Genomic DNA, 16876 nt, shown 5'->3' on the forward strand with positions numbered 1-16876 from the left:
CCTCACCCAAAGAACCTCACACTGTCAGCTCTGATCACCCTCAGTTCCAGTTCAGCAGGCCTGGCCACCCACAGCAGGGGGAACAGAAGGGCCCAAGCCCCAGGCATGGCAGGCCCTGGTGTGAGTGTGTCTGCCACCCAGGGTTAGGGAGTCTCAAGTTTCAAGATCTTTTGGGAGGCCCAGCTTACCCCTTGGTACAAACCGCAGCTCCCCCAGTCAGGGCTACCCACCTCCCCGACTCAGCCCTAAGCTCCTAATGTCAAGAAGGGCAGAGTACAGATAGCAAGCCCAACCGGCCCCCACGTACTGCTGATGGAGGGGTTTCCCAGTCCTTAAGACAATGGGCCCCCCAATCTCTATGTTCCCTATGAGGGGCCCCTTCCTTCCTCACTGGGAGAAACCAGCTTTCCCAGGCTCTCCTACAACATCTCCAGATGTCCCTGTTCCCCAACCAAGTGGAGGCCCCAGGGAGTGAGAAGGAGAAAGACACAGCAGCATATTTTACAATAAATGTTATATTGTGTTCCGTGGGAGAATTGGAGACTTGCAGACTTCCTGCCCCGAAAGAGACCTTCCTGCTCAGGAGGCTGGGACCTTCTGGCCTCAGAGGTTACTGCAGAGACAGGGGTGGGAGCAGAAAGAGGGTAAGAAGGAGGAGCTGGGATGGGGGTTGAAGGGGGGTGAAGCAGTAAAGGAGGGGAGGGAAAATGAGGGAAATGAGGAAGAGGGGGTTGAGGGAGCTTCCCTTAAGGGTCCCACTTCCCCTCACATTTGAGGGCTTGGGAAAACCCATGTCCCAATCCCCCACCCATGGGAATCCAGATCCTTAGCGGGGAGAGGAAGGGATGGAGCCCCAGCATAGGGGACCAGAGCCTGGGGAATACAAGCGCAGGGTGTAAGATGGTGAGCACACCTGTACCATCGAAGGACAGGGGTGTGGGGGAGGAAGGAAGATATCAGACTGGGCACCGGGTGGAGAGTAAGGGCTTAGGGCCGAAGGTACAAGCGTGGGGAAGGGGAGAGTATGGACACTGGAGGAGACTAAGGCTGGGGGCTGGGATGTGGGGAAGGAGTGATGTAAGAAGTGGGTTTAGAGGGGGAAATGATTTAAGAATGGGAGCAAGGCATAGGGCAGGGAGCTATATAAGGAGGGAAGGAGGCTGGGATGGGCTTCAGGCTGGCTACAGGGCTAGGGTGAGGAACAGGCAGTAGGAATGCTCACAGGAGAACGGAGCCAAGGGCCTGAGACCCAGCCAAGGATGTGGGGACTTAGGATCTGAGGGAAGCCATCTAAGCATGGGGGGTGACACAGGAAGGTGCACCGGGACCGAGAAGGGACTGAGCACTTCTCGTTTTCATAAGAACTGTACAAGGTATTAGAACAAGTATGCTATACTAATTTTACAGGTTCAGAGAAGTTACTGACTTGCCCAAGGTCCGACAGTGGAGCCGGGTCTGAACTCAGTCTCCAGGTAAGTTTCACCCAAGGTGGAGAAAGACAGGTGTCAGAGGATGTTCTGGTTTTGCCCAAGGAAACCAGGACACTGAGCTGCATGAGACCCGGACCATCTCTTGAAATGGATGCAGTGTAGGTGGTTCTTTCCTGCTCTCTGGGGCAGTGTAGAGGGACAGCGCAGGGCTCACAGCGAGGACAAGTCCACCTCAGGTCTCTGGGTGTGTACCTGCCACAGAGAGTGTGAGGGAGGGAGGGAGAACAGGGAGCCGCCCTGCCCAGGCTGGCTGGGAGGTCTCTGCCTCCCGGTCCTCGCTCAGCCCCGTGGCCGGCAGTCTGTGGAGCTGGGCCCGGGAGAGCTCCTTACCACCCATCCTCCCTTTGCCCTCTCACCCTCATATTGGTGTCCACATTCTCCAAGGCCACATGGACGTTTTCTTCCTTGACTAGAGAGAGAGAAAGAGGAAGGGGAAAACAGGGAGGCAAGGAAACATGAGTCAAGCAGGGCCCAGGCAGCTCCTGTGCCCCTACTCCTGCCCTGCTGGGGTGGCCTGTGTAGGACACTGGATCTTCCACAGGAAGGGCGGAGCAAACAGAGAGCTAAGCTCCCTGGCGGGAGGTGTATGTCTGTCCTGAGCAAGGGAGATATTCGAGTCCTGTCCAGGAGGCAGTGGTGCCCAGGGAAGGCCCTGTTCCTTCCCTCAAGGGGCAGGACTCACCTGTTGTGTCGTCCTGGAAGCCCAAGTTTGTAAAAGTCCCCACGGAGTCCTCATCCCATATCTGGAACCATTTCCTGTCGTCATCGTCCCAGCACCTGATCAGGGCGCATGCGGTCAGAGCAGGGCTGCCCTGCCTGAGACCCCTTTGCCACCCTCACCCCCACCCCCACCCCCACCCCCACCCCGAGAACGCTCACCAGGCTCCACCTTGGCCGCGCCTCCTCCGGGGCCCACCACGAAGACGCCGAATGCCACCAACAGCAGCAGCAGCAGGGCCGCGGCCCCCGCGAGGCCCCCAACCAGCGCCTTCCAGGCGACGGACACCTCGCAGCGCGAGCCCAGGAACCAGTGCGTGTTCGTGGAGAAGCAGCTGGAGGAGGCGTTCACAGGTCACAGACCTTCACCACCTCCCCGGCAGGGTCACTCAGCACCTTTACCCTGCGGAAGCTAGCAGGTGGGCGGGGCTCCACCCTAAGGCGAAAGGATGTGGCTTAGAGGGGCTGGGGGGCCTGGCTGGGCGGGGCCGACTGGTAGACCCAGCGGGCTGTGGGCGGGACTCCCGCGTTTGGGCGGGCCTCACCGGCAAGCCGGACCGCTCTTCTCTAGAAGGCACTGGCCCTGGCTGCAGTAGATTGCGCCATCCACGCCCGGCGTGCTCTTGGTGACGCAGCGGAGCCGGTTCTCCTCCACCAAAGGAAAGTAGAAACCCTCATGACCCTGGGCAGCGGCGCGGCCACAGATGGCTGGGAGGGTAGGGGGGCGGAGACAGGCAAGGACCTCCTCCACAACGCAGGGGCCTTGTTACCGTCATTCTGAAAATGGATGCCAGGACTCCATTTCCAAGAGTGGGGTGCCAGGGGGTAGACCTTGGGATCAGATGAGGGAGGAGCAGGCCAGGCCCCTAACACCTTCACCTTCTCACCTTCCTTGCTGCCCAGGAAGGGCGGTACTGCAGGGTTACCTCACATGCCTCCCCAAAAGTTCTCTCCATGCTCCCCAGGGAATTTCACTGGGCAGATGTCCCTGGTGAGAGGAGTCATGGTACCCCGGGGCCACTTAGCCCTTTGCCCTTCCCTTCCCTTCCGGGGTCAGCTCCGTCCTGGTGTCGTTGTTCACCTTTATGGAGTCAGGCTTAAAACACAGGGCTGGGGGGGACACAGGCACAGGTTGAATTGAGGGGAAGGGTCAAGGGTTGTGGGCCAGCAAAGCAGCGCCAGCACAGTGAAGGGCAGCAAGGGCTCTGCCGGCAAGGAACATGTGTGCATGGGCTGCCAGGGGAGGCTCCTTTGGCCTCCCTCATCATCCATGATTGGTCAGGGGTCTTCAGCTGTCCTGGAAACCTTGAGAACTGTCAAGGGGTCTCTTCCCCAGCACCCAGGTTCTGTCAGGTTCCTCCTTAGCCCCATTCTTGACCCAGTTGGCTGTGGACCTGTGTTGCTTCTTAAAACCTGCTGGAGGTATCACAAGGTTGGCACATGAACCCAGGAGACCCCTGTGTGAACTGGAGCATGCTGACGTGGTGACTGGGACGCTGACTCTTCCCTCCAGCCCAAGGCCCACAGCCTCAACTCGCTCTGGTTGTTCAGGCAGCTGGCCCGGTCCTTGCTGCCATTCCGGAGCTCCTCCTTCAGGGCCGTCTTCACCTTCTCATACTCATTCTCCAGCTGGACACTGAAGGGCAACTCCAACAGGACCAGATAGTCTACCACAATGCTTCCACTTCTGAGGGGGTCAAGGGGATCAGGGGACCTTAAAAGGTGCCCAGGCCTGGGGCGCAGATCCTTAGGTGGACACCTCCAGGACCAACCACAGGTACACAGGTGTTGGGAAGAAGCGGGGGGCAGAGGCAACGAGTTGGGATTTCAGACATTATGTTCAGAAGGAGTTGCCAGCATCCCTGAAGTGGTCAGTCTGGAAAGGCAGGACAAGGAATGATTGCCATTCTCTCGCATTGCCACAAGCCATTACCAAACCAGGCCATCCTGGACTTTCTCCCTCGCTTATGTTGACCCACCCAGCAGGCCAGATGCCAGCCAGAAGGAGACCTGCTACAGTCCATACACCAGCCTTCCCACCAGCCCACATGCACCACCTCACTGCATGTCCCATGCAATCCCTCTACTTATCATGCATTTAAAAAAAAGTAGCGGTGGTTTCCCTCTTACAGAGAAATTATCCCAGAAAATGATCTCTAAAGTCCCTCATGGCCCTGTTGGTTGGAGCATAGTCCCATACACCAAAATGTTGTGGGTTTGATCCCTGGTCAAGGCACCTACTGGAGGCAACTGATTAATGTTTCTCTCTCACATTGATGTTTTTCTATCTATTTATCTATCTCTCTGTCTCCCTCCCTCCACTCCTCTCTCTCTCAAATTAGTATATATATCTTTGCATAAGGATTTTTTAAAAAGTCCTCCATTGAGTGATTCCCTTGCATACTCTCTTCATCCTTCTCTTTATGAAATTTGATGATTTCCAAAACCAAGGGATGGCTTCCCGAGCATTTCTTTGCACCCAGTCCCCCCATCTACCACTATCTGTGCGACCCCAGAAGAGGCTTTTACCTCAGGGAGAGGATCTCCACACCCTTGAACCCCTGCATGTTTCAGTAAACATTCTTCCTCTGAAATGCCAAGGATCCTTGGGCTCATGTCTAAACCTCCAGAACTAAGGTCACCCAGGAGCCCAAGCTCAGTTCCAGGTTAGGACCCTTGAGTCCCCTCCTTTCCCCTCACCTGATTCTTGAAGGTGTTGCTGAAATCCATGTAGGCCTCAGAAGTGTTGTCATTGGGCCCCGGCGTGAATTCCTGTTGGACAGACACCTCCATGCCCGCTTCAGCGTCCACCGTTTCTGCACACTCTAATGCTCTGCTCTAATCGTGCCACCACCTACTCCTATCTGACATCACCATCACCACCCCACCCCAGAGGTCCCTGCCATGGCCCTTCTCCATGTTCTCTGAGGACTGACTGAATAGCAAGAGGGAGAGTGGTAGGAATTCTGGGAGGAGCTGTCTTGCGATGGGGGAAAGAATGAAGTCAGGATGCACAGAAGTCAGGTCTCTGGTCTCTCCCTTATCTGCCCCAGTGGGAGACAGAATAATGACTCCCAAAGATGCCTATGTCTTAATTCTCAGAATGTATGACTATGTTACGTTACATGGCAAGGAGAAATCAAAGTTATAGATGTAATTAATGTTACTAATCAGTTGACTTTAAATATGTAAAGATCAACATAAATTATTCAGGTGAGCCCAGTATAATCACAAGGGCCTTAATAGTGGAAGAGGGAGCAGGAAAAGTTAGAACTGGTCAGAGAAAGATGTGAGTATGAAGAAAAATCACAGATACAATGTTGCTGGCTTTGAATATGGAGAGAAGGGGGCCTTGAGACAAGCAATGTGGAAGCTCCAGAAGTAGAAAGGGTAAAGAAATAGAGTCTTTGAAAAGGAATGAAGCCCTGCCAAAACCTTACTTTTAGCCCAGCAAAGTCCACATTGGACTTTTAATCTACAGAACTGTAAGATAAGAAATTTGTGTTGTTTCAGCCACTAAGTTTGTGGTAGTTTCTTACAACAGCAATTAGAAACTAATATAGCTTTGAGCAGCCCAGACTGGGGTGGGCCCCAGAAGGACTGTGGTCTCAGCCACCTTCTGGAGGTGAGGGAAGAGAGGAGGCTTGAGATGGGATAAGAGAAGGTTTGGGAGAAAAGGCAGGGATGAAGGGATTGATGACTCCAGGCCAACCACAGGGCTGGGACCAGGGAGAGTCAGGCGCACCTCTCAGGAGAAAGTGCATAGGGCAGGACTCTTGGTGACTCACTCAGTTCCACCTGTTTCACGGCAAACTCACACCAGGAGCCAGAGAAGGTACTGTGGCAGTGGCACTTGAGGCCATCCCATTGACCTCCATTCTGGCCCCTCATCTCCTGCGGCTCACAGTGGTCCCCAGAGAACCCCGAGGAGCAAAAGCAACATCCCTGTATCCAGGTGCCACCGTTGTCACGGCTGCCTAGGTAGCATAGAAAGAAAGGGAAGTTCAGGGTAGAGCCAGACCTTGAAGACATGGGAACTCGGTAAGGGGGAAAGGAGGTCCAACCTAGGGTGGTGGTCAGTGTAGACTGTATGGGCATCTGAGTAGTGGTCAAAGTTGTCCGGGGTGATGTCAAAGTGGTGGGAGTCTGAGTGGTGGCCACCGATGTCTCTGGATTCCTGGAGGTGGTTGGGCTGGGGTGTGTCAACTTGCTTGACGTCCTCATGACAGTTGGAAAGCTGCTGCTTGGTTTCATGGTCAGTGGGAGGCTAGTGAAGCGGGGCACAGCTGAGGTGGTGACAGAGTAGGAGCTCATCCAAGTACCACTGGTGGGTGTGTGTGTGCTCATCAAAACTGTGCCAACAGGGACAGTCCCAGGGCTGATAGAATTAGGAGAATCAGTTATGATGTTGGTGGGGTCAGTTTCCAGATCTGAAGTAGAAGTGTCCATATGTGTAGGAAATACAGTTGTCATAGCTGTGGAACTAGGAGAGGTGGTGGCCACCTCAGTAGTAGAGGTAAAGACTGGTAATGGGATAGTGGATGCAAAAGTAACTTTACTATTTGGATCAATTTCTATACTTGGAGTGGTGGAGAAGTAGGCACTATTGTAACAGATATATATTCTGGACATGGAATCGTGGGGTTAATCGAAATGGTTGGAGTTGTTTCAATAGAAGAGGCTATTGGAGAAGACAAGGTTGATGAAGTTTTTGTAGTTTCAGATGAAGTAGAAGTGACGGAGGAACCTCTGCTTATCATAGTGACTGAGGAATGGGGAGAAAATGTAGAGTCAGTGGCTGGCATTGAAGTAGCACTGGGAGAAGAGACAGAAGACAACATTGTTATTTCAGCTGTTAAAGAAGATATAATGGTAATAGAAGAAGTGATCATTGCATTTGTAGACGTACTTACTGCAGGAAGAGAGGCTGTGAAAGAAACACTTGAAAATGTACCTGAAGTTTCAGATGGCATAGACTCATCCTTAGTGCTCCTGACAGAGAATGGAGGGCTGTATGATGCTGTTCCTGTGCTGCGCGTGGCGGGGGATGACGCGATGGTGGGTGTCTGTGGGGGTGGCGGGCCTGGTGGACGAGACGCGTGCCGAGGTGAGTTTGGCCGTAGAGGTCGAGGACCCGGGGGTGCCTGCGGTTGGGAAGGTGACCCGCGTCGAGGTGGCGGCAGGCATTACAGTACTGACGGAAGGCGGGGGTGTGGCTGTGGGTATGTGCACGGTGCCCGAGGTGGGGGCAGATGGGGCGACTGTGGGTGTGGGTGTGCCTCCTGTGGAGGAGCCCAGCGAAGTACTGATACCTGGAGTGGCCTGAGTCGCAGTCAGGGTGGGCATTGTTTCGCCAAGGGCAGTAGCAGCCATGGATGTTGCCACAGTGGAGGGAGGGAGTGAGGTTGCTGTGGTGGAGGTGGCAGGGGCCCAAGTGTCAGCAGAAGTGGTGGTTCCAGTCGTGGCCGTGGTGACAGTAGGAGCGGGAGGTGTGGGGTTGGACGTGGCCTTGGCAGTAGAGTGTGCAGTGATCAAGGTGGACACAGGGCTAGTGTTTGAGGGGACGGTGGGCCCTGACTGCGTGGCTGAGGCCTGCGTAGAGGACGGGGGTGCGCTGGTGGTGGACGTCGAGGTACCGGTGGTCACTGGAGCAGAGCTGGTGGGTGTCAGAGAACTGACTGTTTAGCGGGAGTGACCGAGGACGTCACCGTGGGAGCAGAGGTTATCTGTGTCGCAGCAGACTCGGTAGAATCATCCCTGGTAGGGGTAAGTGTGGTTTTCGGGGTAAATGTGTAAGAGGTTGTGTCGGTCGTCTCACCTGTAGATGTAGTGTCAGCGGTTTCTGTTTCTGGTTCTGTTTCCCTGGAGGGTAGTGAGAGGGTGAAGCGTGGGCCTCTGGGTCTGGAAGGACTACGATTGGAGGTCAGGAGCAGACACTGAGAGGCAGAGGGAAGGTAATTGCAGAGAAATTGCTGGTTCCTGAGAGGTGGGAGAGAAAAGACCCAGGGCCCAACACCAGCTGGTCTCAGAGCCACTCTTTGAGAACAATTCACACTTAGAGATCCCCCACCCCAGCCCTGCCAATGACACCTGTGCCCAGAAACATGGGCCCAGTGGGGCTGGAAGAGTTAGAGGCAGAACTGGAGGAGGGGGCACCAGAGACCAAGGAGACACCCCAAGGAGATGAAGTGCCCCAGGGGCAAGAGGGAGGGACTCACAGGAGAGTGGCAGAGATGGAAGTAAAAGGAAGGACAGAGTCCAAGGTACAGTGTTTGACAGAAGAGAAAGGGATCTCCGAAACCTGAGTCAAAGTGGGAGAGAGCAATGTTCCGGAAAGAGGTTATTTCTGCCCTTCCTGTTCAGGCGCAGGGCCCTATAGCCTGCTGGCGGAGAGCAGTGCCAGCTGGACCCAACTTCCCTCTCCTCCCCTGGCCTCAGTTCACCCTGCAGGATAGCTCTAAGAAACCCTTCCCCAACCTCCCTTGTGGCCTCAGAGCCAACACCCCTTCCAAAATCCCTGCCCTGGACATCAGGAGGGTCTCCCCAATCCTCCCCCCACTGACCTCACCCCCTCACCTGTGGCCTCCAGGGACGCCCTGAGCATCATTATGAGGCTGAGGAGCCCAAGTAGCTGCATGAGCTCATTGTGGTACGGGCTGGGGGCAGAGCAGGCACCAGCTCAGGGGACAGCAAGCAGGGAGGCAGCCACAGTGTGCACAGCAGCACCCCGCTCCAACTGGAAGTTGTGGTTGCCTCCCCTGCTGAGAGTGGGGGTTGAGCATGTCTCTTCCTTTTCCTGGACACTACCCCACCTCACCCCACTTCCCTCTTCTCCCCATATCTGACTTTATTATTGTGGTAAGTGACTCAGAGAAGATAAGATGAGCCCAGGAGGTACTACCCTGGGAGAGCTGCTGACAAACCAACACACACCCTCTCCTATCCCTATCTCCACCTGGCTGGCCTACCCATAGCAGTTCCTAGAACACTGCCTTTCCCCTCCCTTTCCCCCCACCAAGAACTAGCAAAACCAGATGGAGAATACACTTGGCCAAAACTTTGCACTCTGGACTCTGGGGCCGGTTCTCACAGCCTCTCCTTAGTTTCTATTCCAGCTCCGGAGGAGAAAGGTGGAACGTCCCTCTCCTTCACTCCTGCTGCCACTCGTTCCTCCCTCTCTTCATCCTGCCCTTAGCAGGACCTTGGAACTCTGACCCCATGGCCGAAGCCATGGGAGCAATGCAGAATCCAATCAGAAGTCATTTTACTCTCTGAGGATTTGGGCTGGCTCCCAGAAAAGGAAATGCAGATGGCCAGTGGAAACAAAATGACTAGTTTCGACTCAGCCAATTAACATCTATCAGAAAGTTTGATTCCAATCTGTTGGGGAAAGTGTGAAGAATAAACACTCTTACCCAGTTGGTGGGAATGTAAGTGGGCTGGGCTGCTTTAAAAATGCAATTTGGTGGCATCTCGTAAGATTTCAATGCACACTCAAGGACCCAGTAATTTCCCCATTTCATCTCTGTGTTCAAGAAACACTTCAAGGAGGCATTCATGAGATGTTTGTTGCCATCCAGTTTATTGCAATTCTGATATAAATTAGAAACAACCCTCAGCAGGGAAACTAGAATGACTATGGAAAGTCACATTATGCTTGAATCAAAAAGAACGATACCATCATGGAAAGACCCTCGGATGTCTTGTTCAGTGAAACCAGTAGACACACTTTTGTTAAAATATACATATATGTTTCCTATAAATATATATTTACACACACGTGTGTGTAAGTGTTAAGTGCATTCAGAATTTGTCAAGAGGCTCACCTACCGCAATAACAGGGGCAAGCTGAGCTCGGAGAAGCATGAAAGAACGAAGGTTAGGAATGATAGAGAACTTAGGCTCTACCTGTAGTTTTTACTTTAACAAAGGTTAGCTCCTTGAACAAACTCTAGCCAGGATCCTCTGAGCCCTCTTCTCAACTCAGCCTCAAACCTGGCTTATAAAAACTTGAGCAAACACTAACTTAGTTTCTACTCGTTCAAGGCCACATGCCTAGGATGATGCTAGCCCTCCTTAAAGTGCCTGCCTCCGAAAGCTCAAGGCTGCCACAATAACTGACTGTTCCAGACAACACCTGGCGATGGTGCCCCTGTCCCAGCCCATGGAGAGAGTAGGAGCCAGACTTTAGTAAACCACTTAGCAAACCTAGATGAGTTTCACATGGACCAGCCGCCCTTCCCTTTTTTGTAGTTTTTCACTTTCCCAACTCTACTGAGCCCTTGCTTAGCTACCTCCCTATTCCCTCACTCTACCTTTAAAATGCCTCCTTACCTCGGCAAATCAAAGTGGAGTTCAGTTCATGCTGGACTCTTTTCCCTATTGCAATAGTATATTACTGATTAAAAATCTGTCCTTACCACTTTATCTAGTGTCTGGCTTTGTCAACTACTTGGAGACTATATTATGTGTTGAAAGGTAATTAAAAAATAATGAGAGGAGGATTGTAGGAATTTGGTGGGGTACAACACACAAAGAATTCATCTCCGCATCTAGAGGACAATTCCATTTGCAGAATCTCTCTGATGTAACTGCTCTTGGAATTCTAGAGTCTGTTGAAGGCTTCCAACTTCCAGGGGAAGACCAAGAGAGTGAGTTGCAGTTAATGTTGGTGAATGTCAGCTTTAGCACAGCAGCAACTACCCATCCCACACTCTCAGCCACATGGTAGGCAGCTGTGCATGTGTTCCTGAAGCAGCTTGCCCGTGGCTTATGGGAGCTAGGGTAGGCAAAAAGGACCACGTATTCCTAATATCTTGGGTCTGTGCTCTAATCACTAATTGCTGCTTCTGATAACAAAGGTGCAAGAAAAAAGACAGCTAGCCACCATTATTGTACCTGTCCCAATTCTTGCAAGCCCCTCACCCTCCCCTAGAAGTCATTTAAAGGGCTCGTGTTCTTTCCTCTCCCTCCACCTTTTTCCCCCTCCCTTTCCCACCTTTTAAGAATCAGAAATTAAAGACCAGGGCATTCAAAAATAACTATTCATGGGAAAAATTAGAAAGTGACCATGCATACCCAGGGAAAGGATGAGAAAAAGCTTGGGAAGACTTTAGTTTGTACCTCATGCTGATCTTTGGAACAGAGACAGCCTACAATTGAGAGAGAGACAGACAGACAGACAGAGACAGAGAGAGAGAGAAAAGAAATGCAAAATAAACAATAAAAAAAACCACCCCAGCAAACCCTGGGGAAGGAAGAGAATCTGACTTTCAGAGTTACTACACTATTAAATTCAAATGTTCAGTGTTCAACAAAAAAAGCACATGGCATATAAAGAAACAGGAAAATCTGGTCCCTTCAAAGAAAAAATATAAACAGAAACTGTCCCTGAAGCAAGACAATGTAGAGAGAGAGTCAAGAAGGTGATGAATGAAATTAAATGAAAATATCAATAAACAGAAAGCATAAGAAACCAAAAAGAAATTCTGAATTTGAAAAGTACAATAATTGAAATAAAAAATTTACTAGAGGGATTCAAAGGCAGATTTGAGCAGGCAAAAGAAAAAAACCCTACAACTTGGAGACAGAACAATGGAAATCATTGAGTCTGAAAAACAGAAATTTAGAATAAAGAGTGAAGGGGAAAAAAGCCTAAGGGACCTGTGGGACATCAACAACCAACCAACATCACATTATGGGAGTTCCAAGAAAAGAGAGAGACAAAATATATGAAGGAATATTGACTGAAAACTTCCTAAATTTGGTGACATACATGAATATAAATATCCAAGACGCTCAGCAAACTCCAAATAAGATAAATTCAAAGAGACCCATGATACATTATAATCAAACTTTCAAAAGACACAGACAGGGTAAGAATCTTGAAAGCAGCAAGAGAGAAGCAAAATGTCACTTACAAGAAATCTTCAATAAGATTACTAGCAGAGAGGAGCAGGTGCAGCACAAAGCAGAGAAGGTAGGAAACTGAATGGAAGCAGGATCCGGGTGGGCACCATGGCTGGGATCGCCACTACTGAGGTGGTGAAACACAAGATCCAAATTCTGCAGCAGCAGGCGGCCAGCAATGTAGCTGAGAGGGCCCAGTGCCTCCAGCGGGAAGTGGAAGGAGAAAGGCAGGCCTGGGAACAAACTGAAATGGAGGTGGTCTCCCTGAACCATAAGATGCAGCTGGTTGAAGAAGAGCCGGACCATGCTCAGGAGAGCCTGGCTACTGCCCTACAAAAGCTGGAGGAAGCCGGGAAAGCTGCAGATGAGAGCGAGAGAGGTATGTAGGGTACTGAAAACTGAGTTTTAAAAGATGAAGGAAAGATGGAACTCCAGGAAACCGAACTCAAAGAAACTAGGCCTATTGCAGAAGAGGAGGATAGGAAGCATGAAGAGGCAGTTCATAAGCTGGTCATTATTGAGGGGGACCTGGAACTCACAGAGGAACAAGCTGAGCTGTCAGAGTCCCATTGCCGAGAGATGGATAAGCAGATCAGACTAATTGACCAGACCCTAAACTGTCTTCAGTGCTGCTGAAGAAAAGTACTCTCAAGAAGACAAATATGAGGAAGAGATAAAGATTCTTACTGATAAGCTCAAGGATGTTTGCTGAGAGATTGGTAGGCAAGCTGGAACAGACAGGCAATTGATGACTTGGATGATAAACTGAAGTGCACCAAAGAGGAACAGCTCTGTTCACAAAGGATGCTGGACAGACTCTGCTTGACCGGAATGAGACCGGAATGAGTACAGCGCCCCAGTCCTGCCCTGCTACTGCTTCTCCTCCCTCTGACTCTGACTCCCTCTGAGGAACATGGGGCAGAAACTGAACCTTAAACTGAGGGCTGATCTTTACCTGGAAGCCTACTTTCTCCTTTCACTTCCTCCCCACCCCCTCCCCCTAATGTCTTTTTTGCCAAACTGTCTCTGCCTCTCCCCAGAGATTCTGGTTGGAATAGAGGCTGAGCACCTTTGGGGACATTTAGGGAATGTCAACACAATGCAAAGTGTCTTTAAAAGCATGTTGTGATATACACATTTTGTAATTACCTTTTTGGTTGTTATAGCAACCATTTGTGATTCCATCGTTCTCAAGCAGTAATCTAACCCCTTTCTCATTTTTAGAAGGTAATTTTTCAGCTTAATCTATACTGCCCTCTCCATAGAGGCAGAAAAGGGTTATGAGTCTGCCTTATTGGCAGCTAAACAGAGCCCAGAGAAAGACTTCACGGTGAGGAATCATTGCTTTGTGCAGAGTACTAGCCAAACCAGAAAGATGATTCCAGGAGGAGTTAGCAAAAAAAAAAAAAAAAAAAAGTGATGTTCAGGTTTCAGCTTTAAGGTAGTAAGGTATTTTGGGGCAATTTTTTTTTTTTTTTATCAGAAGTAGCCAAACAAATTAAAATGGTGAGAACTCTCTGAGACCAAATCCTTGTGTCATCTCTACCCCCTTCTCAGTGGTTCACAAAATGGATCATGTGCCCCTTATATTGAAATGACCAGTTATTTGCTCTCATGCCTCCTTGAAAGAAGGAAAATTAGGTTTTTGCCATTGATTTAGCCATATGAAATTCATCTCATCATCCTTTTCTTGATCTGAAGCTACTGTCTCTAAAAGTGCTTTCTCGTTGTTCATTGTATCAGTTAGTGCTGGAGAAATCTTGAATAGCTCATGTACAGAACTTTTAAAATTTTATATTATTTTGAAACTTTGCTTCTTTGTGGTCGGGGCGCACTGGCCACCCCCTCTGGCTGTGAAAGCCCTCCACGGTCTGGGCTGTCAGTGTGTTGATCTTTAAACTTTCTTTATTCAGTAACCGCCCCGCCCCCCCCCCCCCCCCCCCCGCTTTGCTGAGGTTTCAGTGAGGTCTGCTAGGTCCGCGTCCTGCAGCTTATTGACTTAACAGATGCGCTCCTTTGGTGTGGGCTCTTTAGGGGCCAGTTGGGAGAAAGAAACAAGCAGGGCAACTATTTTGATATAAATATTTTTAAAATAAAGAACTAGTCCCTATAAAAATATTTATATTAAATCTTTTTAAAATAAAGGACTTTTTTTTCTTTACAACTAGTCCTAAAAAAATATAAAAGGATTACTAGCAGATTTCTTATCAGAAACTTTGGAAGCTAGAAGACAGTAGGTTGTTACATTCAAAGTGCTTAAAATAAAAGAACTTTGACATCATATCCAAGAATTTGCTAAGACTCACATGGAGTCTCAAAGGACTCTGAATAGCCAAATCAATCTCGAAAATGAAGCACAAAACTAGAGGGTTCACACTTCTTGATTTCAAAACTTTCCGCAAAGCTACAATAATCTTGTGTGGTCAAGGTGGCCAGAGTGGACAAAGGAATGAAAAGATGAAGCATCCTGACGAGGTGGAGCCTAGACCAAGACAGCAGCACCACAGAGGCAGCCCAGGGGAGGGAGCTGGCAGGGGGCCAGGCCACCCTTGGGATCCTCCACTTTGATTTCTTAACACACTGACCAGTTTGTGAAGCATTAAAATACTGGTGTTTTGAAAAGTTTTGTTGTTTTTCAGAGGAGTCTCTGTGGAACTAGGGCTATGAGGTCAAGCACCAGGGTTGACCAAGATGCTGTGCTGGAGACACAAACATGAATGGACCCCTTTTGTAAGGGATACCTGGCTCCTGGGAAGATGGATCCTAATCCAACGTCATGCTCCCTGATTCCTCCCTATCTACCCTTTCGATTTCAGTTCCCTCTCCTGTATAAACTTCCTTTCATTCCAACCAACGGACCTCTTTGCTTCAGGCTTTGCTACTTCTGGGACTTTGCCTAATTATTTCCTGTACTGGGAATGCCGTCTCCATCTCCCTTTCTCTTCCTTTCTGTCTGTGAAAATCCCACCCATCATCTACTGTTTTGCCCTTTCTCTCCTCCCACCAGGAAGCCATGTAGAATCAGGAAGTGACCTTCCCCACTCCTGAATTTTAATGGTGTTTACTACTGATATCTCTCCTTCGATACTTAACTATCATTTGGTGGCAGATATTACAGTCATTTGAATGCCTGCCCATAAGGGGGAGAGTATGGTTATACCTTTGCATTCTGAGCAAGGTCAATGGTCAGGGGACCCCCACCGAGCTTAAGGAGAAGATGGGCAAGATAAGACTGCTGGAGTCCTTTGCTGCGGTCCAAGCCCCACCCCCATGTTGGGGTCCAGCCTTGTCTCTCTGTAGGCTGTCCACATACAACCAAGACCCAGAGGTGGTTCCCGAAATGAATATGGCCCCAACCAACCCAGACGGTGTGGCTTGGTTGGTTGGAGCATTGTCTTATGCACCAAAAGGTCACAGGTTAGATTTTCAGTCAGGACAGATACCTAGGTTGCAGCTTCCATCCCCAGTTGGGGTGCCTGTGGGAGGCAACCAAATGATGTTTCTCTCAATCAGTGTTTCTCTCTCTCCCTTTCTCTCTTTGGAATCAAAGATTGTGTGTGTGTGTGTGTCTGTGTGTGTGTGTGCAACCAAAGTTTAAGATGAACAAAAAGGCAAAAGGGCTGCTGGTGATGAGACGGGGGCAGAGGTGAAAAGACTGGGGGCTGAGGATGGTGAATTTGAGCCAATCATTAGTTACACCTACCATTGGGCCCCTTCACAGCACCTCACTCTACAGGCGAGGTAACATTACAGTTGGGTTCATGTGACAACAGTGAGGGCACTGGGCTCTCTCCAAGGTCTCACCATTGTCACAGGTACCTGGTGGAGAAGATGTGAATCCATGAAAGTACAGGCTGGGACCATTACTCAGATGTCAAGGACAAGGGACAAAGTGTTGAAGCCCAGGAATAAGTCACTCCTTGTCCCCACAGGAGTAAAACTTAGGTGGTTGTGACCATTAGGCCAGTGTACTCACCAGCCTCTCCACTGTGTCATGACCTGAATTTGCAGTTGTCATTAATGATGTGAGGTGATGGGAATCAAGGTGCTGACCAGAGTTGTGCCTGAGTCATGGTGGGTAGGGTAGTGTGGGATCCATTTACATGATGACAGATAAATAATTGGTACTTGGTTTTGAGGCACGTGGAAGCCAGTGATGGTTGGTGTGTCAATCAAGAGATGTCATGTTATGCTGAAATAATGAATAATTGTAAGGCTCAGTGTCTTATAACAATAGAGGTTTATTTCTCACTCACAGTACCTACCCATCTCAACATCTGTGTTGTCCTCTATGTATGTCATCTTCTCTTGAATACCCAAGTTGATGGAACAGCCTCTATCTGGGACATTTCCAATCGTGTGGCAGTGGGAAATGACAGATGGCAAAACCACAAACTGGCTGTTTAAGCTTATTTCCAGAGATGATATACGTCCCTCCACCCATGTTTTGTTATCCAAAACAAGTCACCTGGTTGTACCTGAGTTTGATAAAGATATAAAATGCCGGTCTGACACCAAGCTTGATGTCACTGGGGAGGGGAAGTACAATCCACTGGAAGGAGGGAACACAAATACAAGGTCTGTCTGGAAAAAGTCCAGCCTTTGTTAATAGAACAAGAAGAGTTTGCGCAACGTCAATGTAACCTGGTAGCCAAGGAGAGCAGAATGGAATGCACGTGTATGAACAATGACCACTTCACTGTACTAGTCAGTGGGGGTGGTAGATACCATTGAATGAACATGTGTACTGTGTGGCTATC

At 49.9% G+C, this 16876-nt stretch overlaps 1 protein-coding gene and 1 pseudogene across 1 annotated transcript; one reads left to right on the plus strand and one right to left on the minus strand.

Moving 5' to 3' along the window:
• Nucleotides 1-573: 573 nt before the first annotated feature.
• Nucleotides 574-6967, minus strand: MUC3A (mucin 3A, cell surface associated). Its single transcript, XM_054589162.1, is given in 13 exon segments — nucleotides 574-613; nucleotides 1427-1682; nucleotides 1847-1899; nucleotides 2173-2325; nucleotides 2403-2542; nucleotides 2753-2917; nucleotides 3254-3317; nucleotides 3746-3894; nucleotides 4737-4795; nucleotides 4908-5023; nucleotides 5996-6184; nucleotides 6272-6796; nucleotides 6799-6967. Coding segments are annotated over 12 exon segments (1824 nt in total). The 3' UTR covers nucleotides 574-613; nucleotides 1427-1640.
• A 5257-nt stretch (nucleotides 6968-12224) lies between these two features.
• On the plus strand, nucleotides 12225-13007 carry LOC129083451 (tropomyosin alpha-3 chain-like; annotated as a pseudogene).
• Nucleotides 13008-16876: the final 3869 nt, after the last annotated feature.

Source organism: Pteronotus mesoamericanus, unplaced genomic scaffold, assembly GCF_021234165.1.
Source record: "Pteronotus mesoamericanus isolate MK-2021 breed Mesoamerican mustached bat unplaced genomic scaffold, CSHL_Meso_final scaffold_167, whole genome shotgun sequence".
Lineage (NCBI taxonomy): Eukaryota > Metazoa > Chordata > Mammalia > Chiroptera > Mormoopidae > Pteronotus > Pteronotus mesoamericanus.